This window comes from Plecotus auritus (genome assembly GCF_963455305.1).
Source record: "Plecotus auritus genome assembly, chromosome: 2".
NCBI classification, from domain to species: Eukaryota; Metazoa; Chordata; class Mammalia; order Chiroptera; family Vespertilionidae; genus Plecotus; species Plecotus auritus.
In genome coordinates, this window is record NC_137771.1 from 226,252,920 (window position 1) to 226,269,988 (window position 17,069).

Consider the following 17,069-nt stretch of genomic DNA (forward strand, 5'->3'; position numbering starts at 1 on the left):
AGGATTCTTATAATTCTAAGAGAAAATTGAAGCTTAGAAGAGGCTAAGTAAGAAATTCAATGTCACATGGTTACTTAAGCAGCAAAACTAGAATCCAAACTCAAGACTGGTTTATGAGGTAATACAACACATGGGTAAAAACTTTTTCATCATGAATCTTTTGTGATTACGTATAAATATATATATTCATTAGTTCACTATTTTAAAATGTTTTATTGATTTTTAGAGAGGTAGAAAGGGAAGAAAGGAAACATTGTATTGTTCCACTTATTTCTGCATTTATTGGCTGCTCCTTGTACATGCCCTGACTGGAGATTGAACCCAAAACCTTGTCATATAGGGACAACGCTCTAACCAACTGAGCTTACCTGGCCAGGGCCTATTCCTCAAGTCATTTTATGGTATGCTGATTTGAATTACAGAATTTATTCCTTACTTTGGGTTAGAGTCAATTGTAAACACTGCACAATCATGTACCCTCTAATATCGCATCTGGATAGTAGAGAGGGTTGACTTTTTTAATGTAAACTTACTGTATATCTTCAACAGGCAAATTTAGAGGGTATTCTGCATTTTTCTTCACTTTCATTTCATTCCAGTAATCATTCAGTTTATCTCCCAGTGCTAGTATTGTAAGCCTGAAAAATAAATTATGAAACCAATTTAAGAAAAAATGATAAACATTAAATCTTTGTCAAACACAGAGAAAGCAAAACCTAGCAATGATCACGTGGACACTGCGAGGGTAGGGAGTAGGGACGAAGGACCCCCAAAAGTACAGTTAATAAAAAACACTCAACGTAACAGCAATTTTCTAGAAAGGACCTTTTTAAGCTCCTAGTGCAGAGCGAGGGTCCTCTGGGAAGGAAGACACAATGTAACACTTTGGGTCCCCTGTTGTGAAAGAATGCGGCCACCAATTATGGGGACAACCACAGGCTCTCTGAATTTCAACTCCAACTGTCCAAGCTTCAATTCAAATCAAACTCTAACTTTTGGGGTATGAAAGTATGCAATCATTACCAGGAAGTATATTTCAAATAGCTTCTGTACCTCAATTAAAGACTTGCACTTCTCCCACAGTAAGATGTCTTTTCTTAATTGAGTTTATTGGCAGGACACTGGTTAACAAAATCACATAGGTTGCAGGTGTACCACTGTATAATACATCAGTGTTTACTGCCCTGTGTGTTCACCACCCCAAGCCCCATAAGATGTTAAAAAGCAAATCAATGGGACCTACTGAGATAAATAAGACTAAAGCCACAGTTCTTCGTCTCTCTTTCTCATCACCTCTACTCCTCAGTCCATGAGACTGCACCCATTTCTGTTGAGAACATACCTAGGAGAGGAACTGCAGGGTCCTGGGGTGGGCATTTACTTGACAGCCTAATAGTTTTCAAAAATGATCCATCAACAGTTTTACATCCCGCAGCAATGTACGGTGAGAGCTCCAACGGCCCCACATCTTGCCAACATTTGCTGTTTTCTTCACTGTAATAATTTATCCACTTTGCCCATTATGATGGAAGCTTTTTGCATCTTGTTTAAAAAACCTGCCTAACTGAAGATTATAAAAGTATGCCTTTCTCATTTAGGACTACAATCCATAGAAGAACGGGCCTTTGCTTTATTGGAGAGGCCGGAGTTAAAGTTCACGTTATCCGTACAGACAGCCAACTGACCTGGTCTCTTGTGGAAAGATGACCATTTTCCTACCACACTCTGATGCCACCTTTGCCACAGCAGATGACCATATGTGTGAAAAGTGGAGGTTTTTTTTTACTTCTCTACTCCATTTCACTAGACTGTCTACCTTTCATTAACACCCGCTTTCTTAGCTACTACAGCTTTCTAAGTGTTACTTAGTAGTATGAGTCTTCTTGCTTTGTTGTTCTTTAATGACTGTCTTAACTGTTTTCAGTCTTCTAACTGTCCACTAGAAGTTTAGATTAAGCCTATCTATCAACACCCACACACACCTGATGGGTTTTTGGTTCTTTTTAAAACTGAAATTGCATTTAATTATTTTGGAGAAAAACTGACACTTCACAATTCCCAGTGTTCCAATTCTTGAACGTAGTGCACCTACTTATTTAGGTCTTAAATTTCACTCCACCATGTTTTGTGGTTTTCAGTGTTGAGGTCTTTGTGTATTTTATTTCCTCTAAAGTACTTGTCTTTATGATGCTATTAATGAATTGTTTAAATATCATGTTGTTTAGCTGTTGCTGCTAGTACACTGATTTCTGAATACTTCTTATCCAGCAACTTTAGAATACATATTATTTGTTCCTTAATTCCAATTACAGATAATTTTGGACTTTCTACATATTATCATCCGCAGAAAAGTTTTATTTATTCCTTCCCAACCCTTCTAACTTTCATTTCTTTTTCTTGCCTTATTGTATAGGTATTTCCTCCAGAACAACTGTAAATAGCTGATGTCTTTATCTCATTCTCACTCTTGGGGGGAAGCTATTGATTATTCACCATTAGATATGATGCCTGCTCTTTATGTAAATACTCTGTATTATTATTTGTAAATAACTATTGTTACTATGCCCGTTCTACTAATGGTTTTGTAAATGTTCCCTTTTTTTCCTAACTCACAAATGGGTGTTATCAATTGATTTTTCTGTACCTATGAAAATAGCGATCAGTTTTCTAAATCAGTGTGATGAATAACATTGAATTTTGAACGTTAAAAACCACCCATGCCATCTTGCAATACATGCCCTTGGTTTAAATGTATCATACTTTCTACATTTCAGTGGATGCTATTTGTCATTATTTTAAGATTTTTATATCTTGATCAGGAAAGATTGACATCAATTTATTTTCTCGTAACATATTCATGAGTTCACTACCAAAGTTATGTAAGTTTATAAAGGACTTTTCCTAAATCTTTGAATTTCATGTGATAATTTTTCTAAAAATTGATGTAATTTCAAAGGAATGTGCTCCTATCATCTAAAACGATGAAAACTTACGCTATCCCTTTCATAGTTTTGTGTCTGTAGACCACAGTATTGTCCTCTGTTTCATGTCTGTTACCGACAACTGCGGTTTTCTCCTTTATTTCCTTAGTCCCTCAGTCTTACCAGACACTTAGAGACGATTAATCCAAGAAGAAACTTGGAGCCTTTTTATTATGTCACTTATCAATTTATTGTCCCCCACCTCAAAGCCAGTCCTCCTGCTCAGTTCTGTGACGCTAGAACACTTTGCCACCTGAGCCATGTTAGCTGGGCTAGTGCGAGGGCCTGCCAGGTGTGGCAGCTGCCAGGGCTCCAGTGCTCACGTGGCTGGGCCCAGCAGCCTGAGAGGAGCTCGGCATGCCCTGACCTCGCTCTGCCCCCGGCAGACCAGTCCTAGCAGGCCCGGGTCCAGCTGAGCCAGGTCTTCACAACCAGCTCCAGCCCACCACAGCCCTGGCCAGAGCAGGCCCCTGTACAGGCCAGCACTGGTCAAGCAGGCGGCTTATTGCGATGTTTCTCATGACCTCCACAGAGATCGGAACCTCTGACTTCAGGGGGTGAGGGCATTCTCCTAGTTCAGCCGTGGGCAAACTACGGCCCGCGGGCCAGATCCGGCCTGTTCGGCTGTTCTATCCGGCCCGCGGAGCCGAAAGAGCGGAGGGTTCTCTTGCTCTCCCCTCCGCTCCTTTACTTTGAATTTATATTAGTTCACACAAACACTCCATTCATGCTTTTGTTCCGGCCCTCCGGTCCAGTTTAAGAACCCATTGTGGCCCTCGAGTCAAAAACTTTGCCCACCCCTGTCTAGTTCCTTGACTGTTTCCTCTTTTTCAACCTAGAGGTTAACAGCTCCTCTTTTTATCTTTTACCCCTTTTAGTAATCACTTTCTACTATTCTAGATGTGGGCAAAAAAAGGGGGGCCACATACTAAAAATCATACACCGAAAGCAACCACACAGAACAGTCTGAAATTAAACCATCCCAGCTAAAAACTAGTTATAGTGGCTAGTCATGTCCCAAGGCCGTATCTTCCTTGACAAAGGTCGTCTTACCCTTAATTGAGCCTGTCTATTGTCTTTTAGGATAACATACCTTTGGAATGTCCAGTAATTTCCCTTTTGCTGGGTCCCTCAGGGCACAATCGCTGCCCCAGAACCCTGTTTGTACTCATTAGCGTTCATTGCTGACTGCTGACTATCCTGCACCCACAAAGAGGAGTGAGCGTGTCCGTTCCTTTTCCTCTTTTCCATCCAGAGATCCCCGCCCCCCGCCCCCTTTGCTTTCTCCAGCCCCTCACACTGCGACGTATGAAATAGGCACAAAACGGCCTTCTCTGGACGCCTTCTCAGTCCTCTGAGCTTCTGCTTCCTGGTTACTGTCCACAGTTGGCTCAAATAAACTTACAAGAATCCTCTTTAGGTTTGAACTTTTCTTACATTGACATAGTTAACAATTCCTTCTATTAAATTATCCCTGTTCAGATAACAGGGTTAGCTGTCTCAGGACTGAACTCTGAGTGATATATTTATGTTCTATATTATATGTGGTTCTTAATTCACTGGTTTTGCAGTTATCTTTATTATTTCCTTCCTTCCGTTTTTTTTTTTTTTTTTTTTTTCTTTATTTGGGGAGAGGGCCAACGGCATTTGTCTTTGCCACAAATATTAACATGACATTTGCATTCTACTCCAGAACATATGCTCATTAGGACTGTCTGTGCGGCCCTACTTTACAACTAACATTAATGGCCATATTTTCTGTGACTCTCAGAAGTACTTCATTAGTAAAGACAGGAGAATATATTTCTATTTGCAGGACACAATTCCTAGGATGGACGACGACGGTTAAATGTGTCTTCTGTGCAAGCATGTCATCTACTCATTTTCTTAAATGTCCCACAATGTAAAAAAAATCCATAGGATAAAAAAATCCTTAGAAAAAGTTATGAAAGCATTTCCAAAATAAAATATAAAAAGGCAAAAAGTTAAATAGGCAACACACCTGTACTCATTAGTATAGTCGAAATCTTGCTTATTATGAGTTGGCTTTAGGAAATTACACTCTATAATTCCCACTACTCCAACACCCATGTTGTTTGCCTGGAAAAGAAAATGAGATTGGCATTTTAAGCATAAGACATGATGCTAACATAATTACCCCTCCATGAAGATTTATAACTTGTATCAAACGTTTTCCTGTATTTTATCTCATGAAATTTAGCCTGAAAAACATCGTCTGGTAGGGCAATTCACTTTTCTGGGAGTTACTTCCTATGTGTATTAGAGCCTTCCTCCGGAACCACATCCACTGTTGTCAATATTCACTTAGACAAGTGATATCCCCCCCGTTTCACACAAAGGAAAAAGACCACCTCTGCTGGGGTGCGACTTCTTAGACAGCAGAAACCACAGCTAAGTCATCCACAGCCCAAGCAAAGGCTCTGGCACTTAATACTCCATGTTTATTTAAAGTCAGCATTTTAAAAATTAAAGTCATTTATCCCAAGTCACACAGCCAGTTGTTAATGGCAATGAAATGAAAATCTACATCAGTAAAAATTATTTTTTAATTTTTACTCTGCTAGCTAAAATACTGATCTCAAAGTACAAGTCGTATTCTAATTATCTGTGTGATTATCAAGTATGGTTTGTTAATTTATAATAACAAATATTTTTGTAATATTTTGATTGTAGTTTACTTCCCTTTTTTAAAATATATTTTTATTGACTTCAGAGAGGAAGGGAGAGGGAGAGGGAGAGAGAGAGAGAGAAACATCAAAGATGAGAGAGAATCATTAGATCAGCTGCCTCCTGTATAACCCCCACTGGGGGTCGAGCCCGCAACCCAGGCATGTGCCCTGACAGGGAATCGAACTGTGACCTCCTGGTTCATAGGTCAATGCTCAACCACTGAGCGATGCCAGCTGGGCATAATTGTAGTTTACTTCCAGGTTGACATACAAAGAAAATATAATTTACAAAATGAAAATTTTCATAAATATAATACCGGTGGTGCAAAAGTAGGATTATAGTTGTGAGTACAAGAAACAGAGTTTATTCTTTTTTAAAAAAATATATTTCTTTATAGATTTCAGAGAGGAAGGGAGAGGGAGAGATAGAAACATCAGTGATTAGAATCATTGATTGGCTGCCTCCTGCACGCCCCCTACTGGGGATCACACCCACAACCTGGGCATGTGCCCTTGGCCAAAATCGAACACGGGACCCTTCAGTCCACAGGCCGATGTTCTATCCACTGAGCCAAACCGGCTAGGGCCAGAGTTTATTCTTATATTGTTATTTATGAATTACTTATGACTTATTTGTACTGTTTTCCAGATGAACAACTGTACACCTACTACTGCCCCACCCTGGAGATGAAGCCATATAAACGTAAGCATAATCCTACTCCATGAAGAACCATCAGTGGTCATACTCTCACACACTCATAAACCACAGTACCCTTCAATCTGGAGTTCGTTTCACCTTCTTTCCAGCCTCATTGTCCTCTCCCCCCCCATTACTCTATTTCCCACTTATCATCTAATGCAGGCACAGCAAATTACTCCCTTAGTGACGGCATCATCTCAGAACCTTATTTCCCTTCCTTTGAAGATAATGTCCCTGCCTGGAAGGCCCCTGCCAGACTTCCAACACAGGAGTCAACTGAGACTCATGTCAACCACCAGTTTCTCCAAGAAGCCTTCTCTGATGCTCCGTGTCTGATCATCTCTCTATGCTGAGATCCAGCACAGGAAATCATACCACTATCTGACTTAATCATGTTTACTACATCCACAGAATGCAAATACTAGGTCCAATCCATCATCTGGTAAAAAAAACAAAAAACAAAATACATTAAAAATTGGTTGTAAAGCCTATTTTGTGCAGGGTCAAGCATAACCAGAAATTACACATATGCAAATTTAACTGGGTGGGAAAAGGGCTATGTCTCTTACTTAAGTCAAATTCATAAGTGGTAAACGATAAAAAGAATTTACATTCTGTGGCAGATACAATTATTTCTTTTGAATCCCAAAGCACTTGATAACTAAGGCCTATTACCAAAAATGCATTCCCAATTACCAGTAAAATTCAGAAACTTAGTGGATATAAAGAGCCCGACATTCATTTACTTTTGCAAAAATGCTCTATTCTGAGCTTGTGCCGTGAAAATATGTAATCAAGCCACAACCCATTGACTAACATTCCAGTCATACTATCATACTAGGTAGAGCTCACATAATTTTACAAAGAATTCAGAATGAAATAAGATAAATTGGAAATGAAAGTCATAGAATTAGAAAACAAAATATGCCTAGACATAAGACCTTTAAGAAGATGATTTTCAGAGCTGATCACTGAATTAACACACAAACACCAAAAAAAAACAAAACAAAACAAAACAAAAAAACACCTTTCTGTGAAAACATGTAAAGGACAAACAGAATGACATAGGACAATGTCCATCACCCGAAACTGAACTCTACAATGGATATGGCTTAGGAGGAAGGCTCTATTTTATTTAGGAACTAACTCCAAAAAAGTAAATCACCTACCAGATACTGTTTTTTCAGGCTACTGAGTCAGCACTAGTGAAAAGCAACCAATTTCATTCCAGCAGGAAATGAGCAGGGATCCAGATCCAAATGCGTCAAAAGATCTGCATGGTGAGGCCTAGGGCACGGTACTTAGCCCGTTTCCTCATCTGTAAAACAGACACACAGTATTCTGTCCCCTCATCACTTCACTCAGGATCAAATCAGAAATTATCATCACAGGATTCTAAGTTCAAAAGCCACACCAACACTATTAAAACACTGACATGTAAAAGTCATTAGGCAAAAAGCATATCATTTCACATCTGACCCAATAACAAGTTATCATAACGTATGAAAGTTAGACATTTCCTGCTTACCTTTAACTGATATCCAACTTTTTCATAAGCTTTGATGAGTCTGTTTTTATGATACATCATTATCCCATAATGTTCTTTATTTTTGCAGTTGAATCCGAAAGTAATTTTCACTGTTCTCGTCTTAAAAGTTAAGGAAAATTCTGAACACATCACCTCCCTCCCTTCAAGTCATCCTTTCTATATCATTAATTACTGAGTGCGAAGGTACAGAAGAAGGGGCAAAGTTAGAGGGGGTCAGATCAGTGTGAGGAGAAGAGGAGGAAAGGTGGTAGGGGAGTGCAGAGCTAATACAGCTCCAGACGACATCATAAGAAGGCAAACAAAGGATACTAAAAACTTTGGTCGGTAAACATCATGTTCAATGTAAGCAAGGCTCTTGGAAACTAGTTGTGTCTTCACTTTCTGTCCACGTAAGATGATCTGCATTCTTGGCTTTAGATATAATATGCTGCAGTAAGCCTGAAAAGACACGAAACACTGTCTGTTTTTTTTGAAATTATCTATAGATTTGTTCAACACTACTTACACATGCATTTAAAAAGAAGCTACCACCTTACTTCATAAAGGACCATTAACTCTTCAGTAAAATATGCACTATATATACTTTTCTCTAAAAATAAATTCAGCATGTTATAGCCAGTAAAAATGATTTGCAGAAAACAATCTATAGACCTATGTTGATATGGTAAGTGAAAAAGTTACGAAACAGCATGTATGGTATCTCATTTCAATTTTGAAAAATGTATACATGGCCCTAGCTTGTTTGGCTCAGTGGATAAAGCAGGGGTCCTCAAACCACGGACCGCGGGCCACATGCGGCCCACCGAGGACATTGATCCGGCCCGCCGGGTGCCGCTGCCTGTCCTGCTTAGCAGCTGACGCGTCCCGGGTCCGCAGTGCACATAGGAATTTGTTCATAGTTCTTTTTTTAAATTATAGTCCGGCCCTCCAACGGTCTGAGGGACAGTGAACTGGCCCCCTGGCCCCCTGTTTAAAAAGTTTGAGGACCCCTGGTACAGTGTCGGCCTGCGGACTGAAGGGTCCCAGGTTCGATTCCAGTCAAGGGCACATGCCCAGGTTGCAGGCTCTATCCCCAGTGGCGGGCGTGCAGGAGGCAGCCAATCAATGATTCTCTCATCAATGATGTTTCTATCTCTCTCTCTCCCTCTCCTTTCCTCTCTGAAATCAATAAAAATATATTTTAAAAAAATGTATACATGTACATTTTCTGACTCTTCTGTCAAGTACATATCTATCTATATAATAGATGAATATGCAAATTAGCCGGGACACCGTAACATCATGACCAAACAGCAGGGATTTGAGGCTGCATGGTGCCTGACTGGGACGAGGGACCTCAGGCCGCATCCCCCACCCTGCGGGGCTTGACGAGGACCTCAGGCCACACCTCTCGCCCAGCAGGGCTTGATGAGGGACCTCAGGCCACACCCCTCCGCCGGACTGGGAGACCTCAGGCTGTGCCCCCTGCCTGGTGGGGTTTGACGGGGGAACTCAGGCCATGGTCCCAGCTGGCAGGGCTTGACAGGGGACCTCAGGCCGCGGCCCCCGCCCCAGCAACAGGCTGGGGGTGGGGGACCTCAGGCTGCGCCCCCTGCCCAGCGGGACTTGACAGGGGACCTTAGGACATGCCCCCACCTGGCAGGGCTTGACAGGGTACCTCAGGCCATGCCCCCCTGGCCCAGCGCCAGGCCCGGAGTCCTCAGGCCATGCTCCCCACCCCAGCACCGAGCCAGGAGACCTCAGGCCGCGCCCCTCACCCAGCGGGGCTTGATGGGGGGAACTCAGGCCACACCCCTCGCCCAGCGGGGCTTGATGGGGGACCTCAGGCCACGCCCCCTACCCTGGCGCTGGGGGACCTAAGGCTGCACCCCCTATTCAGAGGGCCTCACAGGGGTGGGGCTGGCCGGGTCTGGGTCTCCTGTGTTTTTGAAGTTCGTGTGGGTAGTAGGCAGGGACTTGACTCTAGGTCCCGCAGCGTGCCCCAGACTCTGACAGGAGGGAGATTTTCATATACATTTTACTAATTTTCTTTCATCTCTGACACTTCTATTATAGAGAAAGGGCAAATAGCAATATTAAAATACTTCCTCTAATTAATTCCCTTTCAATGTGCACGAATTTCATGCACTGGGCCACTAGTATAATTTTAAAAACAAGTTTTATTTAGACAAAAATAAAAATAATAAAAGGGACAGTTCCAAGTTGGAAAAGGAAAAAATCCTATATATATTAAGAGCCTAATATGCAAATTGACCTAACGGCAGAAGGACCAGTCGCTATGACACACACTGACCACCAGGGGGCAGATGCTCAACGCAGGAGCTGCCCTCAGTCCACAGGCCAGCCAAGGTGGGTGCCAGCAGGTCTACCCCGCCCCACCCCGATTGCCCCGCAGATCGGCCCTGATCGCCGGCCAGGCCTAAGGACCCTACCTGTGCACGAATATCATGCATCGGGCCTCTAGTTGTAAATAATAAACCCACACACAGAATAAACAAGCACAGCATTTTTTTCACAAGTGAACTATAGCCCCAGCTGGTTTGGCTCAGTGGATAGAACATCAGCTTGCAGACTGAAGGGTGCTGGGTTTGATTCTGGTCCAGGGCACATGCCTGGGCTGTGGGCTCAATCCCCAGTAGGGGGCATGCAGGAGGCAGCCAATCAATGATTCTCTTTCATCATTGGTGTTTCTATCTCTCCCTCCCTCTCTCCCTGAAATCAATAAAAGTATATTTAAAAATAAAGTGGGGCCCCAGCTGGTTTGGCTCAGTGGATAGAGCATCGGCCTGCGGACTGAAGGATCTTGGGTTCGATTCCAATCAAGGGCACATGCCCAAGTTGCTGGCTCCATCCCCAGTAGGGCGAGTGCAGGAGGCAGCGGATCCACGATTCTCTTATCATTGATGTTTCTCTCTCTCCCTCTCCCTTCTGCTCTGAGATCAATAGACATATTTTTTAAAAAATAAAATAGAGTGGGCTGTAATAATCAGTAGTCATGTAAATGTGTTCTAAATTCTTAATGCATGAAAGTTTATTTTAGAACCTTGACAAGTTTTGCACATCCTAAAACATGTTTAAAATATGCTCTTCTATGCCTACCTCCAAGGTATCAGAAATCTCCAAAGGAAATGAAGGACAGACAAAAGGTTCAACGTAAAACTAAAATGTGAACTTTTTCTTACTCTTTAAAATTTGATTTTTAGAGAGGGAGGGAAAGAGAGAGTGAGAGAGAGACTTCAATGTGAGAGATACACCTGTCAGTCGCCTCTCACACTCCCCCTGACTAGGGATCAAACCTACACCCAGGTGTGTGTCCTGACCAGGAATGGGATGGTGAACAGTGCACCGGATGCCGCTCCAACTGAGCCACACAGGCCAGGGCTTATTTTCATTCCCTGTCTCCTGATTTCAAAATTAGTGCTGTTTTGTCATTTATAAAATGCATTAATGATATTTTAAAACATTGTACTCATGATACACTAAAACCACACCATCTGCTCTGGCTGCCTCTAGAGCAGGGGTGGGCAAACTTTTTGACTCGAAGGCCACAATGGGTTCTTAAACTGGACCGGAGGGCCGGAACAAAAGCATGGATGGAGTGTTTGTGTGAACTAATATAAATTCAAAGTAAAGGAGCGGAGGGGAGAGCAAGAGAACCCTCCGCTCTTTCGGCTCCGCGGGCTGGATAGAACAACCAAACAGGCCGGATCCGGCCCGCGGGCCGTAGTTTGCCCACGGCTGCTCTAGACCCTTCATATTTTAGCAAGGTTTTCTTAACATTTAGGAGATACTTCAAGAACACATTGTGGTATATAAAATAACAGTAATATCTGCCCTTTTAATTGTTAACAAAAAGTTATATGGTAAACTTGTAAATGTCCAATGGATCCTTCAGCTTGGAGTTATAGAATAATTGCAGCATAAAAATAAAGGGAGCAGTTAGTATGATATATCTTATTGTAGTGACTAAGATACTTTAATTTATTGTGTCAATATATTAGAGGACCAGTGCACAAAATTCGTGCATAGGTAGGGTCCCTAGGACTGGCCGGCAATCAGGGCCAATTTGCGGGGCAACCGACGAGGTGATTGGGGGGTTCCGCTGGCACCCACCTTGGCCAGCCTGGCACTGCCCACTCACCGGCCCCGCGCCCCGCCGCCATCACCAGTCACCTCCCTCTTTGGGGTGACTGGTGGGGCGATCAGGGGGCCCCCGCTGGCAACCACCTTGGCCGGGTTGGGGCCTATGGGCTGGGGGCAGTTCCTGCGTTGAGCGTCTGCCCCCTGGTGGTCAGTGCGTCATAGCAGCCATTTGTTCCGCTGGTGGGTCGATTTGCATATTAGGCTTTTATTATATAGGACTGTTATATTGAGATATTAATTTCCTCAATCTCAAAAACATAAACATTTCTCAGGTCATTTTTCAGAGGTATTTATCACAAAATTATATTAATGTATATTATCTCTAGTCTATACATAATTTATTGCTTTAGGATGTCAATGTGTGTGTATTCTTGAGTATTTTAAATTAAAAAAAAGAAACTCTGCCTTTGGTATTTTTGATTAATCAATATGGCCATAATAGGATATACTTATTCCATTATTTCCAATTTAATTTAACCACACAGTGAGAGAATGACAAACACCGTTAGACCTGATGACTTCACAATTAAAAACTGTTTCTAAGTAAATAAAACCGTCAGTGTGCTCATGCTGGCCCATGTCTGAGATACTGCATTCAGAGATCAATGGTAGCATTTATAACAATTGGGCAACATAGCTTCCATTATTTTCTCACTTCTACGGGAGCCTGGATACATACCCTCAGGGAATAGTCACTTTCTGGGGCAATTTGGTCCATCCTCTCTTGCTTCTTGTACCCTTTCTTCCCTGTTGTCTCATCTAAATCTTCTGGAATTCTGATGTCATATTTATCCTTCTCAAAATCAAACTCTGTTGCACTTCTGTAGCTGTAAAATTAATTATTTGAAGGAACAAAATTTTAACTTCATAACAAGGTAAGCAAAGAGATACTACTATGTAACAAAACACCTATATACACGGTAGGCATTATAGTGGTGGGGGGGGAGAGCAAGAAATAAAATGAAAGAAAAGGAATCTAAGAAAATGAAAAAGTAAATAAATAAAACCTTTATTCGCACACATTGCTAGTGGGAAGGTCAAATGGTAGAGCTACTTTGAAAAATATTCTGGCAGTTTCCTAAAAAAACTAAACGAGCAACTCCCCTATGACCCATCAATTACACACTGCTGGTCTTTCACTGTAGAAAATGCAGACTAGCCCTAACCAGTTTGGCTCAGTGGATAGAGCGTCGGCCTGCAGACTGAAGGGTCCCAGGTTCGATTCTGGTGAAGGGCATGTACCTTGGTTGCAGGCACATCCCCAGTAGGGGGCGTGCAGGAGGCAGCTGATCGATGTTTCTCTCTCATTGATGTTTCTAACTCTCTCTCCCTCTCCCTTCCACTCTGTAAAAAAATCAGTAAAATATATTTAAAAGAAAATGCAGACTAGCCCTAGCTAGTTTGGCTCAGTAGATAGAGCATCGGCCTGTGGACTGAAGGGTCCCAGGTTTGATTCCAGTCAATGGCGTGTACCTTGGTTGCGGGCACATCCCCAGTAGGAGGTGTGCAGGAGGCAGCTGATGGATGTTCTTAACTCTCTACCCTTCTCCCTTCCTCTCTGTAAAAAAATTAAAAAAATATATTTTTTTAAAAAGAAAATGCAGACTATATCCCCACAAAAACCTGTCCACGAATGTCTAGAGTTTATCTGTAATGGCCAACAACTGTAAACAGCCCAGATGGCCTTTCAGCAGGTGCCTGGTTAGACACCCTGTGCTCCACCCACACGGGCTACTACTCAGCAAGGAAAAGGAAGCAAACACAAGAACCTGCATGACTCTCCCGAGATTTAGGCTGAATGAAAGAAGCCAATGGTTTCACACTGTGATTCCTTTTACGCAACGTTCTTGAAATGACAAAGTTAAAGAAATGGAGAATTAGAGGTTGCCAGGATGAAGGAGAGAACGGCGTGGGCATGAAAGGGCACCGTGAGGAGCCGCTGCAGTAATGAAAATACCCTGTACAATGCCTGTAACAGTGTCTCCAGTTCTGCGAGGTGTCCCCACTGGTGGAAACTAGGTAAGTGATGCATGAGATCTGTCATTATTCTTACAATTGAACATGAATTGCAATAAAATAAAAAAGTTTAAATTGAAAAGAAAAACGGGGGGAGGTACAGGGAAGCAAAAGGAAGAAGAAAAGAAAAAGGAAATACAGGAGGTCAGAAAAGCACAAGATTTAACGTAATTTTAGTTTACCATTATTTGTGCTTTAGTCCTATGGTTCAATATGTATTAGATATCTCAATATTACACATTCATCCTAACTTTTAAAACTTTTATTTGCAAAGGCTCTTATTCTCATTATAAGGACAAAGAACTACAATTTCAGCAACAGAAGTCTCATCATTATTTTTTCTCACTAGATGCTAAGTCATGCTTAGCTTTAAGTAATGGACTAAGTGGACAAAGATTTCTCTTTTAATAGGTGGGTTTCTATTGTCTCATTTATTTATTTGTTTTGAGGAGAGGGGTGGAATAACAGTAAGAATAGATGGAGACTAAACCTCAAGGCTAGGAAATTTATTTTTAATATGAAACTATTCCAAATTGAAGCCAAAGTGGCCTCAATAAAAATCCTTGGAAAAGAAAACATGAACTATACCAAAAAACAAGCCCCTTTCAATGCATTTCTACTCTGTCTGACAATCCAGGGATGAAGGTAACACGACACTCCTGCACGTGCACTTGACCTCCCCAATGGTTAACAACTCGCAGGTCTACACTTACCTCCTAAGGTTCCAAATGATGATCCTCGTCCCCTTCTTCCCCATGATAGCATCCAGTTCTGCTAGTAAACTCTGCTCCGTAGGAAACAGAGAATGCTTCATAATTGCAGCCAGGCTTGCCTCTGACTCCGCTAAATTAATCATCTGTCGTATATCCTAAGTTAAAGACTTAGACCAATAACACATTTTCCACAAGTGCAACATGAAAACCAACTCAAACTTAAAATGGCAGTCTAATTGCAAATGAATACCCAGGATGCAGTATGAGCGAGTTTATTACACCTAACTTAATGGTTCCAGTATTTGAAATGTGGTTACACAGAGGATATTTTCCTAAAGATATCTTACTTGTCATGGTAATTAGTGAAATTTTCAAGCCAGACCACAAGTCTCATTAGAAAACAGTAAGACTGAAATGAAGAGGAAGGCTACAGAAGCTCAACATGAAATGCAACCGCCTAACAGTCACGGACTTCCATGGCGAAATTCCCACAGAGAACAGAGGGACAACACTTAGCCACAGACATCAGGGAGAGGCAGGGACAGGACAGGAGCTAGAATGGAAGAATCTGGAGGAAGGCACGAGGATAGAATGGTTCACATGATTTCTTCAGAGTTTCTACATCGTCTCCATTTCAAAATCCAAAGGATATGGTGTTGGTTGAAGGCCACTATCGGGACAACAACATGTTCTGCTTGTATGGCTTCCAAGTAGGTCTGAGACAAGAGGCCCACGCTCATGGTTTCTCCATTTTTGGTAAAAACAATTGCATCTTTACCCAAACGCATGGAACCTGACTTGAAACCATTCCCATACAATCCAACTGGGACATGACCATTCATGGTGACTTTGTCACTGAAGCCAAAGCTAAAGAGAAAAGGAAGATTTTAAAAATAAATATGTATAACCTTCATGTCTTTAATTCAAAAACTGTAATAGGTGAAGAGCCTAGCTTTGTATGCTGGCCTCATCCTTTCTAGATCTACAATCTTGGGCAAGTAACTTCTAAGCTGCCCTGGTGCGTTTTCCCATCTCCGAAATGAAGGAAACAAAGTCTACATCCTAGGGGTGTTTAAGGATCACACACACCAAAACAGGCGCGTGTGGCCTGGCACATCCTGGCTAAATGGCCGAGTTATAATTTGGGTCCCTGGGCCCTTGAAATTGCACCCCCTCAAATCTCTCCTGTCAGCGTGGATGATTCTCCTGTTCTCAGCAAGCCTTCGGTAGTGTGTTTACCGATGGGGTGGCCTTGACTTTTTGGCAGCATAAGGAGTATTTGAGGAACAGTAAAAGACCTCTACTACCGAATTCTCCCTCTACCCTGTACCTGTGCCTAAGTATTTTCATTTCCATTTCAGGCACATTTGGCTTCATACTGACATCCTATATTGTGACCCTAGAGTCCAAGGCCTTATGACTCTCTATGCTGCTTCCTCATCCTCTGAAGAATCCCTTTAAATTACCGTCCCCTCACAAAGTGGTAAGTTTCATTGGAAATACTGGTTAAAACTAATTTACACTAAAGTATAAATTAACTGATACCAATGTGCTACAGCTCTATAAATGGTGGAATTCTAGATTAGCTCGGACATGGGGGGAACGATGAGAAGAATGGTAGGGATTGCCTAATAACCTAACAGGAGAAATGAAGGAAAACTTAAGAGAATAGAGCACACTGCGAGTTTTTAACAAACAAAAACTATGGGCAAGAATATAACACATGAAACCCTTGAACTAGATAAAAGCAATGATATTAAGAAGTGTGACACTTTCACATACCTTAGCATTTTATGTAATTTATCTGAAGTCATACCATTCCCATTATCAGTGAATGTCAAGCATATGTGCTTATCTATTACAGTTTTGTCAATCCATATCTGTTTAGCATTCACATCAGGATCGTATGCATTATCTGAGAAACAAAATTTGGGAAATTTTGTGTTTGCATTTTTTAAAAACACAACTAGTTCAAGACAATCTTTTAACAAGCAACAGAATAACGTATTTTAAGGCCATTTAAAAAGTTGAAATGTTAACAACTTCTGAGATTTAAAAACAAAACTATGGCATTGTACCCTGCTATAGATCGCTCACTGACTATTACAGAATTAACTCTTTCCGAAGCCCTCCATACAGAGAGCAAGCCCCGTACTCACGACACTGGACAAGTACAAAAGCAGGGATCGCTGTCCTACGGAGATAAGCAGGATAAGCAGGTCTTCTGCCCAGAGACCAGCCTGGCTGTCTCACAGGGAAGCTAAGAGCTGGGTATCA

General features: G+C 41.8%; 1 protein-coding gene across 2 annotated transcripts in view; it reads right to left on the bottom strand.

Moving 5' to 3' along the window:
• The window catches only part of MORC3 (MORC family CW-type zinc finger 3), a 50,068-nt gene that overhangs the window by 19,102 nt on the left and 13,897 nt on the right, over positions 1–17,069 (bottom strand). For both annotated transcript variants that reach the window (XM_080658288.1, XM_080658287.1), the window contains 8 exons: positions 16,575–16,707; positions 15,445–15,659; positions 14,793–14,940; positions 12,743–12,890; positions 8,230–8,358; positions 7,900–8,019; positions 4,984–5,081; positions 534–638 (listed from right to left, as the gene is read on the bottom strand). In XM_080658288.1, the coding sequence (XP_080514414.1) occupies positions 534–638; positions 4,984–5,081; positions 7,900–8,019; positions 8,230–8,358; positions 12,743–12,890; positions 14,793–14,940; positions 15,445–15,659; positions 16,575–16,606 (995 nt within the window). In that variant the 5' untranslated portion in view covers positions 16,607–16,707. The remainder of the gene's footprint in view (positions 1–533; positions 639–4,983; positions 5,082–7,899; positions 8,020–8,229; positions 8,359–12,742; positions 12,891–14,792; positions 14,941–15,444; positions 15,660–16,574; positions 16,708–17,069) is intronic.